The sequence below is a fragment of the Triturus cristatus genome, chromosome 8 (genome assembly GCF_964204655.1).
Source record: "Triturus cristatus chromosome 8, aTriCri1.1, whole genome shotgun sequence".
Classification (NCBI taxonomy): Eukaryota; Metazoa; Chordata; class Amphibia; order Caudata; family Salamandridae; genus Triturus; species Triturus cristatus.
Genome location: NC_140591.1, coordinates 1,585,644,369 through 1,585,663,937, shown reverse-complemented (window position 1 = coordinate 1,585,663,937; position 19,569 = coordinate 1,585,644,369). Strand labels below are relative to the sequence as shown.

At 51.2% G+C, this 19,569-nt stretch overlaps 1 protein-coding gene and 1 non-coding gene across 3 annotated transcripts in view; both read right to left on the bottom strand.

Moving 5' to 3' along the window:
• CCKBR (cholecystokinin B receptor) overlaps positions 1–19,319 on the bottom strand; it is a 342,211-nt gene extending 322,892 nt beyond the window's left edge. The window contains exon 1 of one of the 2 annotated variants that reach the window (XM_085623513.1): positions 19,015–19,319. In XM_085623513.1, coding sequence (XP_085479639.1) covers positions 19,015–19,027 — 13 coding nt within the window. In that variant the 5' untranslated portion in view covers positions 19,028–19,319. Of the gene's footprint in view, positions 1–6,136; positions 7,012–19,014 lie in introns of those variants that run through there. The other variant, XM_085623512.1, reaches the window with a different exon arrangement.
• Positions 19,119–19,200, bottom strand: TRNAS-CGA (transfer RNA serine (anticodon CGA)). Its single transcript has one exon. It is a non-coding gene; the product is annotated as a tRNA-Ser (tRNA).
• Positions 19,320–19,569: the final 250 nt, after the last annotated feature.

The following is a 19,569-nucleotide window of genomic DNA, read 5'->3' as shown; positions in this document are numbered from 1 at the left end:
TTTTGTTTAATTTATACATTTACCCCCTCATTTTTATGTTACAGCAGCTCGAGGTCACGGTGTTCAATTACGCCGATGACCTCCAGCTAATTTTTGACCTTTCCCACTCCACTTCCTCTGCTTCAAATGTCCAATCCGTCATGCTGTTCATCCAGGATTGGATGAACTGCAACCACCTCAAACTCAACCCGGACAAGACGGAATTAGTCTTGACCAGAGGTGGTTGCAGTCCCTGGTCCCCCTCCCATTGGCCAACCTCACTTGGTGTTCCCCCGCTCCCAGTTCCTAAGGTCAAGACCCTTGGCATTCTCCTGGATCCCTCACTTTCTGTTCACTCTCAGGTCAATTTAGTTGTTTCCTCCTGTTTTTTCTCCCTTCGAATCATTAGGAAGATTTCTCGTTTTTTTTCTTTACCTGCCCTAAAAATTATAGTGATGGCCATGGTGCTTTCGCGCCTCGATTATGGGAACATCATCTATAATGGCGCTCCAGCCTACGCCACTCGCCGTTTGCAGCTAGTGCAGAATCAGGCTGCCCGCCTGATCCACGGCCTGCCCAAATACCATAGAGCTACTCCCTTACTGCAGGCCTTGCACTGGCTGCCGGTGAAAGAGCGTGCTCTGTTCAAGCTTGGCTGCACTACTTTCCAGGCCATAACAGGCACTGCCCCGGAATTTATTTGTTCTGCCATCACCCCCTACATACCTGGACGAGAGCTTAGGTCTACTCATCAGGCTTTGTTAACCATCCCCCGCTTCAGCAAGAAAAAGACTGGCGGTACGAAATTCGCAGTGCTTGCTCCCGCTTTTTGGAACTCTCTCCCCCCGGAACTCCGTATGTCATCTTCCTATATTGAGTTCCGGAAGGGTCTTAAAACTTTTCTCTTCTCCCGTGCTTACAATGCTTAAATTCCCCTTTGCTCCTGCTTGCTTCTCGCAATCCAACAGCGCCAAGAAACCGCTTGGTAAAAGTGCGCTATAGAAATGTTTTTAAATTCAAATTCAAATTCAAATCATGGCTTTGTTGCACATTGCGCCCCCGATGTTATTCCTTGACCCGACCACCCCCAACCCCCCCCCCCCTTCCGCCCTCCGCCCTGTTCCGCAGGAGGGGTGATGTATCTTAAGGAGGTCCCTGATTGTGAACTCTCTAGCGCTTACAAGGCACACGAGTCTTCAGTGAGGTGTAGTATCATGGCTTTGATGCACATTGCGCCCCCGCTGTTATTCCTTGACCCGACCACCCTTCCGCCCTCCGCCCTGTTCCGCAGGAGGGGTGATTGAGGGGTGATGTATCTTAAGGGGGTCCCTGATTGTGAACTCTCTAGCGCTTACTAGGCACACGAGTCTTCAGTGAGGTGTATTATCATGGTTTTGTTGCACATTCCGCCCCTTTGTTCTTCCCCTGCAGCAGGGATGATGCACCTTAAAGAGGTGAACTCTCTAGCGCCTACTTGGCACACGAGTCTTCTGCGTGCTATAGTATCAGTGGAACACATTCTTGAGCCTTCAGATCTGTAGAGACGTTATCACCCTAGGAGCGGTGTCGTGTGTGTGTTGGGGGAGCGGGGTTTGTTGATTTGCAGGTAGAGTGCATTAATGGAAAGCGTTTAACTCTTCCAAAGCTCGTGCTGATGAGAGCAGTCCAGTGGGACGTCGGATCTTTTATATCTGGCGGTGCAAGAAGGATGCCCAACGCAGGTCCAGGAGAGCCAGACCCAGGCCTCATGCCCAGGAAAGTCGCTGACTCTGCGAATGAGAACAAATAGCATTCACTGAATGCAATATCTCAGGATGGCTCAGTGAGTTGAACGCATGCAGTGATCTACGGATCACGGGTTCGATTCGGTCAGGCCTGTAAACTGAGTATGTGTGTACGGATATTAGGGTGATAATGAACGTGAGTGGGGACGGGGACCGGGGCTAAGGGTCTCCCCTGGTTTCAAAGACTCACCCTGGAGGTTTAGGGCGCTACTTGTAACTGGGTATTTTCGTCGGGCAATGCTCCGATCTCCCACTAGAGGGATGTATGATGCCCCATAAAATAAAGAGGGTGCGTTGGGGTGTTCGTTTTTGTTGCAGCAGGTGGAGTGGGACCGGGCGGGCCCCAGAGCCCTCAGGAGCGCATTGAAGCCTGGTAAGCGCTACATTTCACTGCGCCACACAGCAGTCACAGGGCTCGTATTCCTTGGCCGCGCCAGGGCCCGTGGCCTCCGTGCTGCGCTGCGGCGTTGGGAGGCTGTGAGCGACGGGGGCCCTTTTACAGCAACCCTCCCACTGCATGGGTACCGGGCTGTACAGAAGAGCAGTGATTGGCAAGGCCGGCTCCAGTATGTATTTGTTGCACTGCAGCGCTAGTGCCTGGAAGTGAGAGGTCGAATACAGCGCAGCTGAGCGCTCTCTCACAGGGTACAGCAGTGCAGCTGAAATGTGTGTATGTGTGCGCGGCGGTGTGTGTGTGGGGAGGGGAGTGGGGTGTAAAAGTGTCTGCCTCCTATTAATAAAATATGCCAGTGCGCCGGAGGGCCGCTGGCTGCATTTACGGGGTGGGCGCGGTGCTGGTGAGTCCCCTGCAACGGAACGGAGCCGGGGTGTACTGGGGTCACTCTCGGATAAGTGCCGTATAGGAGATGGGGTGCCCCTGCAGCAGAGAGGATGGCTGTAGGAGCTGACGAATGTACCCCCTTTATGACAAGAGGCGCCCCGTCTGCAGCCGGTGGTGTCTGTGAGGGCTGTGGGGTATGCCCCCCTCTGCCAAAGGAGGCGCCCCTGCTGCAGCCGAGGGTGCCTCTGTGGATGTGGGCGGTGTACCCTACTCCAGAAGAGGCGCCCCCGCGGCAGGGAGCGTATAAAGGGGCTGTGATATATCTGGCCCGGAAGTAGGGATTGCATTTAGGGGCTGTGATACATACCCCTTCTACTAGAAGAGGCGCTCCGGATGCAGGGGAGCCTCTGGGGGCTGTGAGACGAGCCCCTTTCACGGAAGAGATGTCCCAGAAGCAGGGGGTGCCTCTGGGGACTTTGAGAGGTGCCCCTTAACCATAAGAGGCGCCCCGTAAGCAGGGAGACGAGCCCCTTCTACTAGAAGACTTCCCACTACACCAGAGGTGCCTCTTGGCGCTGTGGGGTGTGTCCCCTCACCAGAAGTGTCACAGCAGTAGAGGGGTGCCTTTTTTTGAACCGCTGGTTTCTTCCCCATCTATGACACGAGGTACCCTGGCCTGAGCCGAGGGCGATTCTGGGGGCTGCGTCCCACTTATTCCCCGGAACTCCCCCCAACCTCCTCTTGTAGTGCTTCGAAGCCCGGCGTTTAAAGCAGCCGAAGTGGGGGACTGTGTGAAATGTGCTCCCATAGTGCAATCCATATCACACTCGGCGTGGGTCCCAGCCAGTGCCACTGAAAATATGTGGCAGGGGCGGACCAAATTATGCGGCGAGGTGGGCCAAATTAAGCGCCAAGAAAAGGCACACTACGCGCAATAACGCCGCACATTTTGTCGCGGTGTTACTTCACTATCTTGTCATTTTTACAATCCAACACTGTCCAGAGAAAGGTTTCACTCCATTAATATAAATTTAACCGATAAATACTGCAATCGCTGCCTGAAAGGTGACTGCCGATGTGTGAAAAAGGGCCTGCCACGCAGGAACACCTGTGGCCGAGTTCTAAATAACTTTTGATCTTTTGAGCTAAGAACATTGTTTGTAAAAGTCTGTAAATTAGGCAGAAGATGATGGATTATACTTCAAATTCGGCTAATCCATAGTTATGCGCAGGGCTCAAGCCCTAAAAAAAGAAGGGGGGGAGGGGGACTCACCAAGTTAGGCAGAATGGGAGTGACATCACCGCGCCTGACATCACGCTAAGTGGCATCATAGGAAGTGATGTCACTGCGTGTGACACCACAGGAAGCAAACATCCCTGTGCATGACATCACATATGGCATGACAGGAAGGGGAATCACAACCCATGACCTCACAGGAAGTGACATCTGATCTTAAGACCTCACATATGTTTAGCAGGTCTTTTATGAGTACATTTGAGGGGATTACAATATTTAACAAATTCGATTTTGCATTGGAGTTGTACCAAAATATTGACGCAACCCAAACGCAAAATGTTGGCCTCAATTTATACATTTATATATTTTAAACCCTGTCACAAAGAAACTGTCAAATAGGGAGAAATGTGGCAGTAAATCTTTTCTGCTTAACAATGTTTGCATATTTAAATATCTTATGGGGTTAAATCGCAGAGATCTTTGTGAGCCAGCGAAATCTCAGGGAATAATAATACTGGTAAGATACCTCTGGAGGACAATGTATTTGCTGGAGAGATCTGAGTTTTTCCTAGTCCTAGTTTTGAATCAAAGTAGCATAGAGGGTTAACATGTCTCCTGCACAGCACACTATGCAACACGCAGATGACAGACTTTTATTTCATGTAAATGGGTGCATGGGTTACAGCTTTTAAGACAGAGATCCTTTTGTTACTTGCAGTTCATAAATTGTAATTTTTCTAATGTAGCACAAGACATGAGGCTCCCGCACCTCGTAACCCTCACTGTCTTATGTAACGCAGCCTTTACATTGCTGTACACACATATGATTCATTGTCAATGTAAATCTGCACGTGTGATGTAAAGCGCTCTGAACCCTGCAGGGATGAGTGGTGGCACTAGTCATTCCACAGCAGGGTGTCAGGGCGCTTAACATCACACGCACATCAACACCAATCACTACTTTGTCTCTTTTCTTTTATAGTGCTTAGCACTACTGTAGTGCTGAAGAGCTATACAAAAAAACAACAACATTGTGGTATTTAAATTGCTGCTGTGTGTAAATGCTGGGCCACCAGTTCATCTGGCATGCTTTCAGTGCGTGCATCTATATCTCTTCTACACAGGGACGGAACAGAGTCCAACGCATTTGTCTCTCAGGTACCTGTGAAGTGATACAGAGCCAGATGTACTGAAGGGTTTACCAATTCTGTGTCTATGGGAAAATGTGTTCATGCCTATGACCCAAGATGTGAGCCTTTGTTTCACTCCATTGCTTCTAGGTGTGAGGCGCACCATAGCTCCCAGCCAGGAGGCGCCAAGAAGTACGGGAGCAGCTTGCATCAGATCAGCCCCCCCACCCCTCCCCCCACCTGCACGGGGCTGCTCCTAACAAAAGCAGACACTGTGCAGGCGCTGCTGAGAGTGCCCGGTGTCAGAAAATGAAACCGGACGAGTGCAGCAGGTTTCTGTGAAAGTAGCGGATAGACGGCGTCTACACCCAACTCGAGCTCTGGTTATGCGGAAAGCACCGCAGAATCGCATAATTCCCGTCTCCCTGGTCCCAGGGCAACCGGCAACGTCAGCCAGGGTGCAAAGCTTGACACCTTGGAGACCCACTGCATGGGGGTCTCTCCTGAGCCCACTCCCCTGAGTCACCCCCTCTTTGGGGGACATTGTCACTTCCCCTAATCCCCTTATCACTGTTGGACCACTCCAAACACCCTGCTGCCTTACCCCCCTTACGATTGGAGGGCTGGCAGGAGTGAGTGAGTGAGACCTTTGCACAATAGCACGACTCGAAATGAAATCACTAAAATATACGTTTTCTGCCTTTACACCCCGACATTCCCTTATACAACACCCGCTGCTTTATAGATAGGCCGGTGCAGCATAGTTTTTATTGAATCCGTTAATAGCATGTAAACGGCGATCGCGTTAAGAAAGTGTTTCGAAGCCTTACTAGCGGGAGAAGGCACTATGCATATAAACATAACACACTGCATCTACCTACAGCTCCTCAGCCTGAGCTGAGTGAGCTCTCCTATGTTTTACACAGTTCTTCATACTACAGCCTGGCAGATTTCTAAGCACTGCCGGCTTTTGTCAATAAGAAAAGAGGGGAACGGAGTGATTTGCCCAGGATCACTAAGTTGTGGGGAGTTACAGGCGCCGGGAGCAGAGAACCCACGTTCTCTTTTTGAAACTCGGCAACGTATCCACGCCGCTACGTCCTCAAAACGTAGAATGCTATAGATGCTCGTCTGCGCTGTTCCACTGCGCTAAGAAGTGAACCCAAAGCATCATTAGGCACTATAAACCGTACACATTCACATAAAAGCTCTCTCCAAGCCTTACCTTTCGGTGCCATATTTCTCTTCCGTAGTAGCTGCTCGCAGGTCAGGTTCCAGGCGCTGGCATTGCCGCTGTAGCTAGACGGGGGCAAAGCGCCCTGACGACACAGCAGATCCATCAGGGCGCTGTTGTTTTCCCCTAGCCTCAGGAGGGAGCTGGAGTTCTCCCCCATCCTCAGGAACTCCATGACTCTCTCTTCTCAAAGACCACAAGTTCTCACCAATAAGTTCAAAACCAAGAGAAATTAAAATTATGACGATATTGTCTCGGGCAGGGGGCGGGCGCTGCTTCCTCCGGTCAGCTCGAGGGAGGAAGAGAGAGTTAATCCAGTCTGAGGCTTCAAAGCACTTTCACGGCTCGCGACTGCAATATGTCTTTTTTATTCTCTGCATTTTTCGCTTTTAATTAAAGCAAACTTTAATTATTTGAATAGCTGGCGCCGCCTGACTTCACGACTCCCGGGGCTGGTCCCCAACTCTCTCTGCTGCCCCTGGCTCTGCGTTCCTCCAGTCCTTCAGATCTGTTTCCACCAAATAAAATACAGGGCACCAGGGACCCGAAAAGCTGAAGGGAACCACGTCTACACAATGGGGCCAAAACACTGCAGAAAACTACTTTTAAAAGAGTGTTAAAAAACCAAGAAAAAAACACGAATTCTTCTGCTTTCGGGGAAAAAATGTGCAGCGGCTGTCAGAAAGAATTCTGCACACCATGGGGGTGTCACTTTTATGTGGCGGGCACACCCATGGAGTGATGCTGAGAGCAGCTACCCATGCTGCCTCCTCTGGTTCTGCCTCTGAGCCCACAGAGATGCACTGGAGGTGGGGATGCACTGGCCAGGGTGTCCACTGTCCAGCTGCCTGCGTCCTGTCCGTCTGTCTGCGTGTGCAGTGTGTGCAGGTGCAAGGCACGGCTCTGTATTCCACCACACACGGGCGAAGGGTGAAGAGGCGCGGGATCCGCGGGCGCAGCGCGCCCTCTTCCGGGGGCTGGAGGGATGGCAGCTCTTAACCACTGCCCCATTAGCCTGGCTCACTTGAGGTTTGATTCAGCGCTTGTTTTTTTTCCAAGAGCTCCTTACACTCAGCTTTTGTTCCGTTGTTTATTTAGCTCACAGTTTACTTTGCATTCTGTAGGCCACTTCCATAAAGATATACATAACAATGCATGCACACCTGTTGCACTGCCTCGCAGAAGCAAGCTGGTCGAATAATGGTGGAAGCCGAGCAGTCGATCACAGGATTCTGGGAGTTTTCCCTAATTTGTGATTAAGGCGATGCAGTGATTTATATGCAGTCTGCTGGGATGTTTTCGTGTAACCTAAAGGCTTCGTTCGCGACAGGGTCAGCTCAACTATTCATCTTTCTAAGGTAGAATAGTGGATTATTGAATTGAAAACACCTGTTAAGTACAGGGCTAAAAATGGCACATAGTACTGTGGGATGCCCTGTGTAGCATCTCTGACTGAAGGCGGGTTTCCTTTCTTTGCTCCTTTTCAGCCAGAGGCACTTTAAGGCATGGCAAAGGGAGCAGATGCCATGGGCCCCCACATCCCAACGGGTCCCCTGGGAATGTGAGCTTTCTCTCCCACCTCTGTCTTTCCCCCTCTCCCTTCTCTCTGCCTACCTCCCCCTCTGTCTCTCTCTGGAGCCACAGGCAAGACATATATGCAGCAGTGGTGAGAATGGAGCCTGACAGCAGACGAAGTCAGGGCATCATCGTATGCATGATACATAGTTACTTAACTATGCTCACGGATTTGGACTGTGTTTTTACCTCATTAGTGGCAGAACTTGGCTCACATCCTGCTGCATTCAGGGACTTTGGAACGATGTGAGTCAGAGGGGACAATACTTACAGCCGGCGGTGTGGAGCACCAACTGGAACCTGCAGTCCTCTCTCTATGACCGCATATATCCTCCAATGGGAGTTAATGTGAGACTATTTCAAATCCCTGATGGCGATCTCTGTTTCACAGCTGGCATTGAGGAAGGTAATGAGCCGAAACGCGTCTGCCGGGTGTTACAGCAATGGTGACTTTTGATAATGCATGATGTGCCAAGATGGCGAAATAAAACTCACCAGAAGCGAACCTGAGCAAGTGTCCGCCCGTTTTTACTTTGAAGCACGATTGGGAGTTGATATATTTGTTGATATATTTGTGTGGTATACAACATGCTGTGCTTTCTCTTCTTCTTACACATTTTTTACACATATACATTGAATGTTGGTGGTATGTGTAAAGTAAATTAAGTAAAAATTTCTTTAAAGTACTGACTGTTCACTTTTTGGTTCTATCTGTTTTTTAAAATTTTTAGAGTATGAGGCACGCTGGATTGGGTTACACCAAGATATTGATTAGGTGATTGAGGTTTTTTGATAAAATTATCTTTCCTCTTCCCCATCCTGACTACAGTGAAGAGTGCCTATTGGTACCAGCTCTTTGTTGTTTAAATAAGTGTTGCGTGGAGGGTGTTCTGGCATATTGCCCCTCTTGAGCTGCTTTTTTTGGTCTTCCAGCCTTTGGTCCATGCTGAAAGTCTGTCTCTCTCACTCAGCACTGGCGATGAGTTTCTGTCTCTTCCTTCCTTTTATCCATGGTAAGAGCCCGTGTCTTTGTTTATATACAAAACGGACAGGCCTTTGAATCTAGAGAATATACAGACACTCCTCAAATCTGATTTTAATATTGACCCTTCTATCATCATTACTTCTCCAATTTTTTTTTCCCTGTGGTTGTTTCCTGTTCTAGTTGGATTGTAAAGCGCTCTGATATCCCCTGGGATCTTGTTTGCGCTATATAAAACTTTATAAATAAATGAATAAATAAATAAATAAATAAATGATGTAATCCCACCAATTTCAATTATGTTAATATCCATCATCCCCTCATCTGTTGAAAGGAAGGTCATCACTGCTATCGTCTCATCTTTATTGTTCCATAAACAAATATGATCCATTTACATTTAAGACATTCACTGGTTGTTTATGTTTCCATTATTTTTTTCTATCAAGTAACAGTGAGTATATGGTGTATTTATAAAAATAATACAAAAACTAACCTATATTCCTTCTTTTTCACACAAATCTACTAAGCAAATCCTTGTAAGGGGAAACAAGAAACATAAAGCAATACTAATTTTATCCAGCAATAGTCCCCACTCCTTTCTAGCACCTTTTCCGACAATTATTAACTTTGTACCCGAAGTTTCGGCTCATCTTTTGTTGGCTTCAACAGGACATACAGAGATTTTGACAGTTACTAATAATCATATGTCAGATATTTCTGAAGTTATATTACCGACTGGCGGTCGCCAGTAGGTAGTCATAGTTAGGACCTTGTTTCTATTCCAATAGCGTTTTTTATTTTCCCAATAACTTTGGCACCGGTTGATCAATCTTTGCGAAATTTTCAAAACGTTGGTCCCGCTCTGGTCAGCTCCTCTCCTGAAAGTTTCGGGGTGATTCGCTAAGCGGGAGCCGAGAAAAAAGGGGGGGTCCCAAAACGCGTTTTATCCATGTTATTTCCCATAGGACACTTTAGACACGACTACAGCCCGAACTGCTGAACGGAATTACACTAAATTTGGCACAAAGGTAGCCCTTGGTTCAGAAAGAGACCTTTTTTTTTAAATGGTATAAATCCGTTCAGTAGTTCCATCTTGCTGCAATGCTTTTAAGGTCTTGCCTAGCGATGCAGCGCATGCGCTGTCACTACACAAACACAACTGCACTGCCCAAACCCTAAAACACTACCCCAGCACGAGCCCCTACACTGCACGAAAACTGCACTGCCCTAAACCCTGAAACACCACCCCCAGCACGACCCCCTAAACTGCCTGAACATCACTGCACTACCCTAAAACCTGAAACACTACACCCAGCACAACCTCTACACTGCCCGAACACCACTGCACTGCCCTAAACCCTGAAACACTACCCCCCAGCAAGACCCCCCTACACTGCCCGAACACTACTGCACTACCCTAATCCCTGAAACATCACCTCCAGCAAGACCTCCTACACTGCCCAAACACCACAGCCCTAAACCCTGAAACACCACCCCCAGCAAGACCCCCAACACAGCCCGAACACCACTGCACTGCCCTAAACCCTGAAACACCACTCTCAGCACGACCCCCTATACTGCCCGAACACCTCTGCACTGCCCTAAACCCTGAAACACCAGTCCCAGCACGACCCCCTACACTGCCCGAACACCACTGCACTGTCCTAAACCCTGAAACACCAGTCCCAGCACGACCCTCTACATTGCCCAAACACCACTGCACTGCCCTAAACCCTGAAGCCCCAGCACAACCACCTACACTGCCCGAACACCACTGCACTGCCCTAAGCCCTGAAACACCAGTCCAAGCACGACCCTCTACACTGCCTGAACACCCCTGCACTGCCCTAAACCCTGAAACACCAGCCCCCGCACGACCCCCTACACTGCCCGAACACCACTGCACTGCCCTAAACACTGAAACACCAGCCCCGCACGACCCCCTACACTGCCCGAACACCACTGCACCACCCTAATCCCTGAAACACCAGCCCCCGCACAACCCCCTACACTGCCTGAGCACCACTGCACTGCCCTAAACCCTGAAATGCCAGCCCCAGCACGACCCCCTACACTGCCCGAACACCACTGCACTGCCCTAAACCCTGAAACACCACCCCCAGCACAACCCCCTACACTGCCCGAACACCACTGCACTGCCCTAAATTCTGAAACACCACCCCAGCACGATCCCCTACACTGCTCGAATACCACTGCACTGCCCTAAACCCTAAAACACCACCCCCAGCAAGACCCCTACACTGCCCGAACACCACTGCCCTAAACCCTGAAACACTACCCCCAGCAAGACCCCCTCCACTGCCCAAATACCACTGCCCTAAACCCTGAAACTCCACCCCTGCAAGACCCACTACACTGCCGGAACACCACTGCCCTAAACCCTGAAACACTACCCCCAGCAAGACCCCCTCCACTGCCCAAATACCACTGCCCTAAACCCTGAAACACCACCCCCAGCACGACCCCCTACACTGCCCAACCACTACTGCACTTCCCTAACCCCTGAAACATCACCTCTAGCAAGACCCCCTACACTGCCCGAACAGCACTGCCTTAAACCCTGAAACTCCTCCCCCAGCAAGACCTCCTACACTGCCCGAACACCACTGCACTGCCCTAAACCCTAAAACACCACCCCCAGCACGACCCGCTACACTGCCCAAACACCACTGCATTGCCCTAAACCCTGAAACACTAACCCCAGCAAGACCCCCTACACGGCCCGAACACTACTGCTCTGCCCAAAACCCTGAAACACCAACCCCAGCGTGACCCCCTACACTGCCCAAACACCACTGCACTGCCCTAAGCACTGAAACACCACCCCCAGCACGACCCCCTACATGGCCCGAGCACCACTGCACTGCCCTAAACCCTGAAACACAACCCCCAGCACGACCCCCTATACTGCCCGAACACCACTGCACTGCCTTAAACCATGAAAAACCACCCCCCTGCATGACCCCCTACACTGCCCGAACACCACTGCACTACCCTAAACCCTGAAACACCACCCGCATGACCCCCTACACTGCCCAAACACCACTGCACTGCCCTAAACCCTGAAACACCACCCCCAGCACGACCCCCTACACTGCCCGAACACCACTGCTCTGCCCTATACACTGATACACCACCCCCCAGCACGACCCCTTACACTGCCCGAACACCACTGCACTGTCCTAAACCCTGAAACACCACCCCCAGCATGACCCCCTTCACTGCCCAAACACCACTGCACTGCCCTAACCCTTAAAACACTCCCCCGCACAACCCACTACACTACCCAAACACCAATGAACTACCCTAAACCCTAAAACACTACCCCAAAACGACCCCCTACACTACCCAAAGACCCCTGCACTACCCTAAACCCTAAAACACGACCCCCAGCACAACCCCCTACACTACCCAAAGACCACTGCACTACCCTAAACCCTAAGACACTACCCCCTACACTACCCAAAGACCACTGCACTACCCTAAACCCTAAAACACTACCCCAGCACGAGCCCCTACACTGCATGAACACTGCACTGCCCTAAACCCTGAAACACCACCCCCAGCACGAGCCCCTACACTGCACGAACACTGCACTGCCCTAAAACCTGAAACACTACCCCCAGCACGACCCCTACACTGCCCGAACACCACTGCACTGCCCTAAAGCCTGAAACACTACCCCCAGCAAGACCCCCCTACACTGCCCGAACACTACTGCACTACCCTAATCCCTGAAGCATCACCTCCAGCAAGACCTCCTACACTGCCCAAACACCACAGCCCTAAACCCTGAAACACCACCCCCAGCAAGCCCCTCTACACAGCCCGAACACCACTGCACTGCCCTAAACCCTGAAACACCACTCTCAGCACGACCCCCTACACTGCCCGAACACCACTGCTCTGCCCAAAACCCTGAAACACCAGCCCCAGCACGACCCCCTACACTGCCCGAGCACCTCTGCACTGCCCTAAACCCTGAAACACCAGTCCCAGCACGACCCCCTACACTGCCCGAACACCACTGCACTGTCCTAAACCCTGAAACACCAGTCCCAGCACGACCCCCTACACTGCCCGAACACCACTGCACTGCCCTAAACCCTGACACACCAGCCCCAGCACGACCACCTACACTGCCCGAACACCACTGCACTGCCCTAAACCCTGACACACCAGCCCCAGCGCGACCCCCTACACTACCCGAACACCACTGCACTGCCCTAAACCCTGAAACACCAGCCCCTGCGCGACCCCCTACACTGCCCGAACACCACTGCACTGCCCTAAACACTGAAACACCAGGCCCGCACGACCCCCTACACTGCCCGAACACCACTGCACCGCCCTAAACCCTGAAACACCAGCCCCCGCACAACCCCCTACACTGCCTGAACACCACTGGACTGCCCTAAACCCTGAAATGCCAGCCCCCGCACAACCCCCAACACTGCCCGAACACCACTGCACTGCCCTAAACCCTGAAATGCCAGCCCCAGCACGACCCCCTACACTGCCCGAACACCACTGCACTGCCCTAAACCCTGAAACACCACCCCCAGCAGAACCCCCTACACTGCTAGAACACCACTGCACTGCCCTAAACCCTGAAACACCACCCCCAGCAAGACCCCCTACACTGCCCGAACAACACTGCCCTAAACCCTGAAACACTACCCCCAGTAAGACCCCCTCCACTGCCCAAATACCACTGCCCTAAACCCTGAAACACCACCCCCTGCAAGACCAACTACACTGCCAGAACACCACTGCACCGCTGCCCTAAACCCTGAAACACCACCCCTAGCACAACCCCCTACACTGCCCGAACACCACTGCACTGCCCTAAACTCTGAAACACTACCCCCAGCACGACCCCCTACACTGCCCAACCACTACTGCACTTCCCTAACCCTGAAACATCACCTCCAGCAAGACCCCCTACACTGCCCGAACAGCACTGCCCTAAACCCTGAAACACCACCCCCAGCAAGACCCCATACACTGCCCAAACACTACTGCATTGCCCTAAACCCTGAAACACCACCCCCAGCACGACCCGCTACACTGCCCAAACACCACTGCATTGCCCAAAACCCTGAAACACCACCCCCAGCGTGACCCCCTACACTGCCCAAACACCACTGCACTGCCCTAAACCCTGAAACACCACCCCCAGCATGACCCCCTACACGGCCCGAACACAACTGCTCTGCCCTAGACCCTAAAACACCACCCCCAGCACGACCCCCTACACTGCCCGAACTCCACTGCACTGCCCTAAACCCTTAAACACCACCCCCAGCACGACCCCCTACACTGCCCGAACACCACTGCACTGCCCTAAACCCTGAAACACCATCCCCCTGCACGACCCCCTACACTGCCTGAACACCACTGCACTGCCCTAAACCATGAAACACCACCCCCCTGCATGAACCCCTACACTGCCCGAACACCACTGCACTACCCTAAACCCTGAAACACCACCCCGCATGACCCCCTACACTGCCCAAACACCACTGCACTGCCCTAAACCCTGAAACACCACCCCAGCACGACCCCCTACACTGCCCGAACACCACTTCTCTGCCCTATACCCTGATACACCACCCCCCAGCATGACCCCTTACACTGCCCGAACACCACTGCACTGCCCTAAACCCTGAAACACCACCCCCAGCATGACCCCCTACACTGCCCACACACCACTGCACTGCCCTAATCCCTAAAACACTCCCCCCGCACAACCCCCTACACTACCCAAACACCAATGAACTACTCTAAACCCTAAAACACTACCCCAACACGACCCCCTACACTACCCAAAGACCACTGCACTACCCTAAACCCTAAAACACGACCCCCAGCACAACCCCCTACACTTCCCAAAGACCACTGCACTACCCTAAACCCTAAAACACTACCCCCTACACTACCCAAAGACCACTGCACTACTCTAAACCCTAAAACACTACCCCAGCACGACCCCTTACACTACCCAAAGACCACTGCACTACCCTAAACCCTAAAATACTACCCCGCACGACCCCTACACTACCCAAAGACCACTGCACTACTCTAAACCCTAAAACACTACCCCCTACACTATACAAATACCGCTGCACTACCCTAAAACACTACCCCCAGCATGACCCCTACACTACACAAATACCACTGCACTACTCTAAACCCTAAAACACTACCCCCTACACTACACAAACACCACTGCACTACCCTAAACCCTAAAACACTACCCCCAGCATGACCCCCTACACTACCCAAACACCTCTGCATTACCCTTAAACCCTAAAACACTACCCCCAGCAGTACCCCCTACACTACCCAAACACCATTGCACTACCCTAAACCCTAAAACACTACCCCCAGCAGTACCCCCTACGCTACCCAAACACCACTGCACTACCCTAAACCCTAACCCACTACCCCCAGCACGACCCTCTACCAGCCGCGGTCGGTAGTAGGAGTAACTGCAGGGCGGTGACATGGGGAGGGGGAGGGGCAGGGTGGGGGGTAGTAAACTATGGATTACGGAGGTTTACGGGTAAATTAACATATAAATTAATAAAACGAATTTCGTTGTGTGCACTGCATCCCCAAATGCGATGCTGTGCATGCAACGAAATTCGTTTTATTAATGTATATGTTAACTTACCTGTAAACCTCCGTAATCCATAGTTTACTACCCCCCACCCTGCCCCTCCCCCTCCTCACGTCACCGCCCTGCAGTTACTCCTACTACCGACCGCGGCTGCCCTCTACACTACCCTAACACCACTGCACTACCCTAAACCCTAAAACACTACCCCAGCACGACCCCCTACACTATCCAAACACCACTGCACTACCCTAAACCCTAAATCTATCCTCAGCATGACCCCGTACACTCCCTAAACACCACTGCACTACCCTAAACCCTAAAACACTACGCCAGCACGACCCCCTACACTACCCAAACACCATTGCACTACCCTAAACCCTAAAACACTACCCCCAGCAGTACCCCCTACGCTACCCAAACACCACTGCACTACCCTAAACCCTAACCCGCTACCCCCAGCACGACCCTCTACCAGCCGCGGTCGGTAGTAGGAGTAACTGCAGGGCGGTGACGTGGGGAGGGGGAGGGGCAGGGTGGGGGGTAGTAAACTATGGATTACGGAGGTTTACAGGTAAGTTAACATATAAATTAATAAAACGAATTTCGTTGCGTGCACTGCATCCCCAAATGCGATGCTGTGCATGCAACGAAATTCGTTTTATTAATGTATATGTTAACTTACCTGTAAACCTCCGTAATCCATAGTTTACTACCCCCCACCCTGCCCCTCCCCCTCCTCACGTCACCGCCCTGCAGTTACTCCTACTACCGACTGCGGCTGCCCTCTACACTACCCTAACACCACTGCACTACCCTACACCCTAAAACACTACCCCCAGCACGACCCCCTACACTATCCAAACACCACTGCACTACCCTAAACCCTAAATCTATCCTCAGCATGACCCCCTACACTCCCTAAACACCACTGCACTACCCTAAACCCTAAAACACTACCCCAGCACGACCCCCTACACTACCCACACACCACTGCACTACCCTAAACCCTAAAACACTACCCCCAGCATGACCCCCTACACTACATAAACACCACTGCACTACCCTAAACCCTAAAATGCTACCCCCAGCATGACCCCTACACTCCACAAACCATGACCCCCTACACTACACAAACACCACTGCACTACTCTAAACTCTAAAACACTACCCAGCACGACCCTCTACACTGCCCGAACACCACTGCACTACCCTAAACCCTAGATAAATAACCACCATCCCATGCCCAATCCCCCTTACCTCTCACTCCTCGTGGTTCCTGCTTCATGTCGTCTCAGAGGGGCGGTGCACGTCGTTGTGAGGACACGGAACAGTCTCTGTTTCCTTACAATGACGTGGATCATCTACATTTTTTTAGAACACATGGTCATTTACCATACATACCTTTACAACAAATTTCATTGTAGAGGCATGCGTGGTAAATGACCATGCGTTCTAAAAAAATGCGAAGTAATGACTTTGCGATAATATAGGGGGCCCATGAAAACCGACTACGCATGCCCAGCTCACGAGCCAATCTTTGGCACTAGAAAAAATATCAAAAAGCATAGACGAACTGCACAGGTACATAGAGAACGCACTGGGAACATTAATTGAGAGAGTGGCAAACCTGGAGGGGATTACAATGGGCAAGTCTTGTATAAAAAACCAGGGGAATTTAATACACGCCCAGGAAAAGACTTCCTCAAGTGGGCTGACAAGCATGACCAATATGGCTATCCCTAACACAGTGACTAGGGGCAGTATCTCTGGACCCCCCATACCTGGAAATAACGCTGATATGGGTGACCAAAATGTTATCACTGAGATAAACAAATTGGCGGGGGAGGAGAAAAGATATAAAAGTAGGCTAGGGCATAATGACAGGGATTCGAGGCCACTCCAGGAACCCCAAGCACATACTTGCCTTGAATTGCCACCGGAAGCTACACCATATGTGGTAATCCTGGGCAATGTCCCAGTATTAAGGTCACGTGCTATTTAAGCATTTTAAAATGGCAAGACGGGTTGCGTGGGTGGGTAAAGAAAGAAAAGAGCTACAGTGATGTCATCAGTGATGTCACTGACCATGTGATGAATGATGTAATATGTGACGTCATCAGCAGTGCACTGCGGGGGCGCGAGTTATAGTTAGCTGAACTAACTATAACGCTGGATTTTCTATGGTTTTGTATGAGTGAAAAGTCCAGCCAACTATAATGCCCCTGAAACCTATGTTTTTTTCAGTTAATTTCTATGGTTTTTTAAATGCTAATTTCTAACTATAACGTGCCTGAAACCTATGTTTTTTTTCAGTGAATATATACACAGATTTACAAGAATATGTTTACATAACATTATATATGGCGCGACCTCCACCCTGCGCCCCCCTGCCCTCCTCCCTACTCTGTCTCTCTGCTGCTGGGAGCAGGGAGTGGACCACCTCCTCTGCTGCCGGGCAGAATCCAATAAATGACTTCAATCATTTAAGACTTTAGAGGCGCATGTGCAAGGAGGGCATACCTTTCACTTCTGACTCTCAGGTTGACCTGACCTTTTCCCAAAACACTGGACATTTATTTGGAAACCTGGGACGTCTGGTCACCTTAGCCTAGGGGCAAGCACACGGACATCAGAGGGTGGAAGGGAGGGGTGGGGGCCTGCGAATGGACATCAGAGGGTGGCAGCGAGGGGTGGGGCAAGCACATGCACAATGGAGAGTGGGAGGGAGGGGCTTGCACAAGCGAGCAGACAATAGAGGGGGGAGGAGAGGGGCGAGTGAGCGGGTGGGAGCAGCTGGGGGAAGCAGACAGGCCATAGAGTGGATGGGCTAGAGAGGCTGCGGTAAGCAAACTAACAAGTAAATGGACAACGGAGTGGGGCGGGAGGGGTTAGGGAGGAAAACAGAGGGGGAAGAAATACACTAGAGAGGCCGCTGAAAAACGCACCAACTCTTGCAAAGACGGTAAAGAAAAAGAAAAAAAAGTAGTGCCTTGAAAAAGTTAGCAGTGGAAGAACACAGCAAGAAGTTCACAAACACAGGAGGAGGAAGGAACCTGTGGAAACTGACGAGCAAGAAGCAAGCATAGGACAGTGACACTAAAACCGACTAATGGTAAGCAAAGAGCGGCAGCCAAGTCCACCAGAGGATAACAAAGGGTCTGTCTTGTGAAACCTAAACAAGTATGGCAATCAGGCTACGATGCAATTTTACTTCTGCCTAAGGGTTTAGGCTGTGATAAAAAAATTAGGGTTGTCTCTCACTTTAATGCAGGCAAGATAATCGCCTTTAAAATGCAAGCGGCAAAAAGCAACGTAGGCCCGGAGAACACACCAGCAGCGCCAATGCTAACAAGACACATGCTTCCAGCCAGCAATGAAATACAATAATGTGCAGCCCACTAATACACCTCACATACGTCACCCGCAGTCTGCAGCAGGGCATAGATGCTGTTCGACAATCACGCCAACCTCACTTTAACCCTCATCTTCCTCATAGCGCCTAGTGAAAGAGCCCGTGAGAGCGGTGAAAGACTGCGTAAAGAGGCGCGCTCCATAAGAATGGCAGGGGCTTGCATCTGTGAGTGACCCTTGAAGGACACACAGCAGCACCCCTGACCCCACCCCTCTCTAAATTACGACCTGGTGACCTTAATGTTCTAATCTTACTTGTATCATTCATTGCTGTGACTCTGTGACTTGATGGAGATGGCGAGTCCGGAAGTGAAGGTTTCCTCGGGGACACTGAGCCGTGTTCGGGCAAAAGCTGGAGCCGCTGCGAGCAGGATTCGAACCTGCGCGGGGAGACCCCATTGGATTTCGAGTCCAACGCCTTAACCACTCGGCCATCGCAGCGCCTTGAAGCCGTCGTCACTGTTGTTGTATACGAGTGCAGTGTAACCAGCTGCCCTCTGGACCCGTAACTCTGCCAGCTGACCTCCACACATACTGCACAGCACACATAACACTGTGAATGCAACACCCGCAGGTATACATTTAACTATGGCTGTATCCCTCTCAGCCACACTACTTATGCACTAAACTCCGTACCTCTGGCAGCTGACCTAGACGGGGCTATCCAGGGAAACCTGGGACGTCTGGTCACCTTAGCCTGGGGTCAAGCAGACAGGCATCAGAGGGTGGAAGGGAGGGGTGGGGGCAAGCACATGGACGGCAGAGGGTGGAAGGGAGGGGTGGGGGCAAGCACACGGACATCAGAGTGTG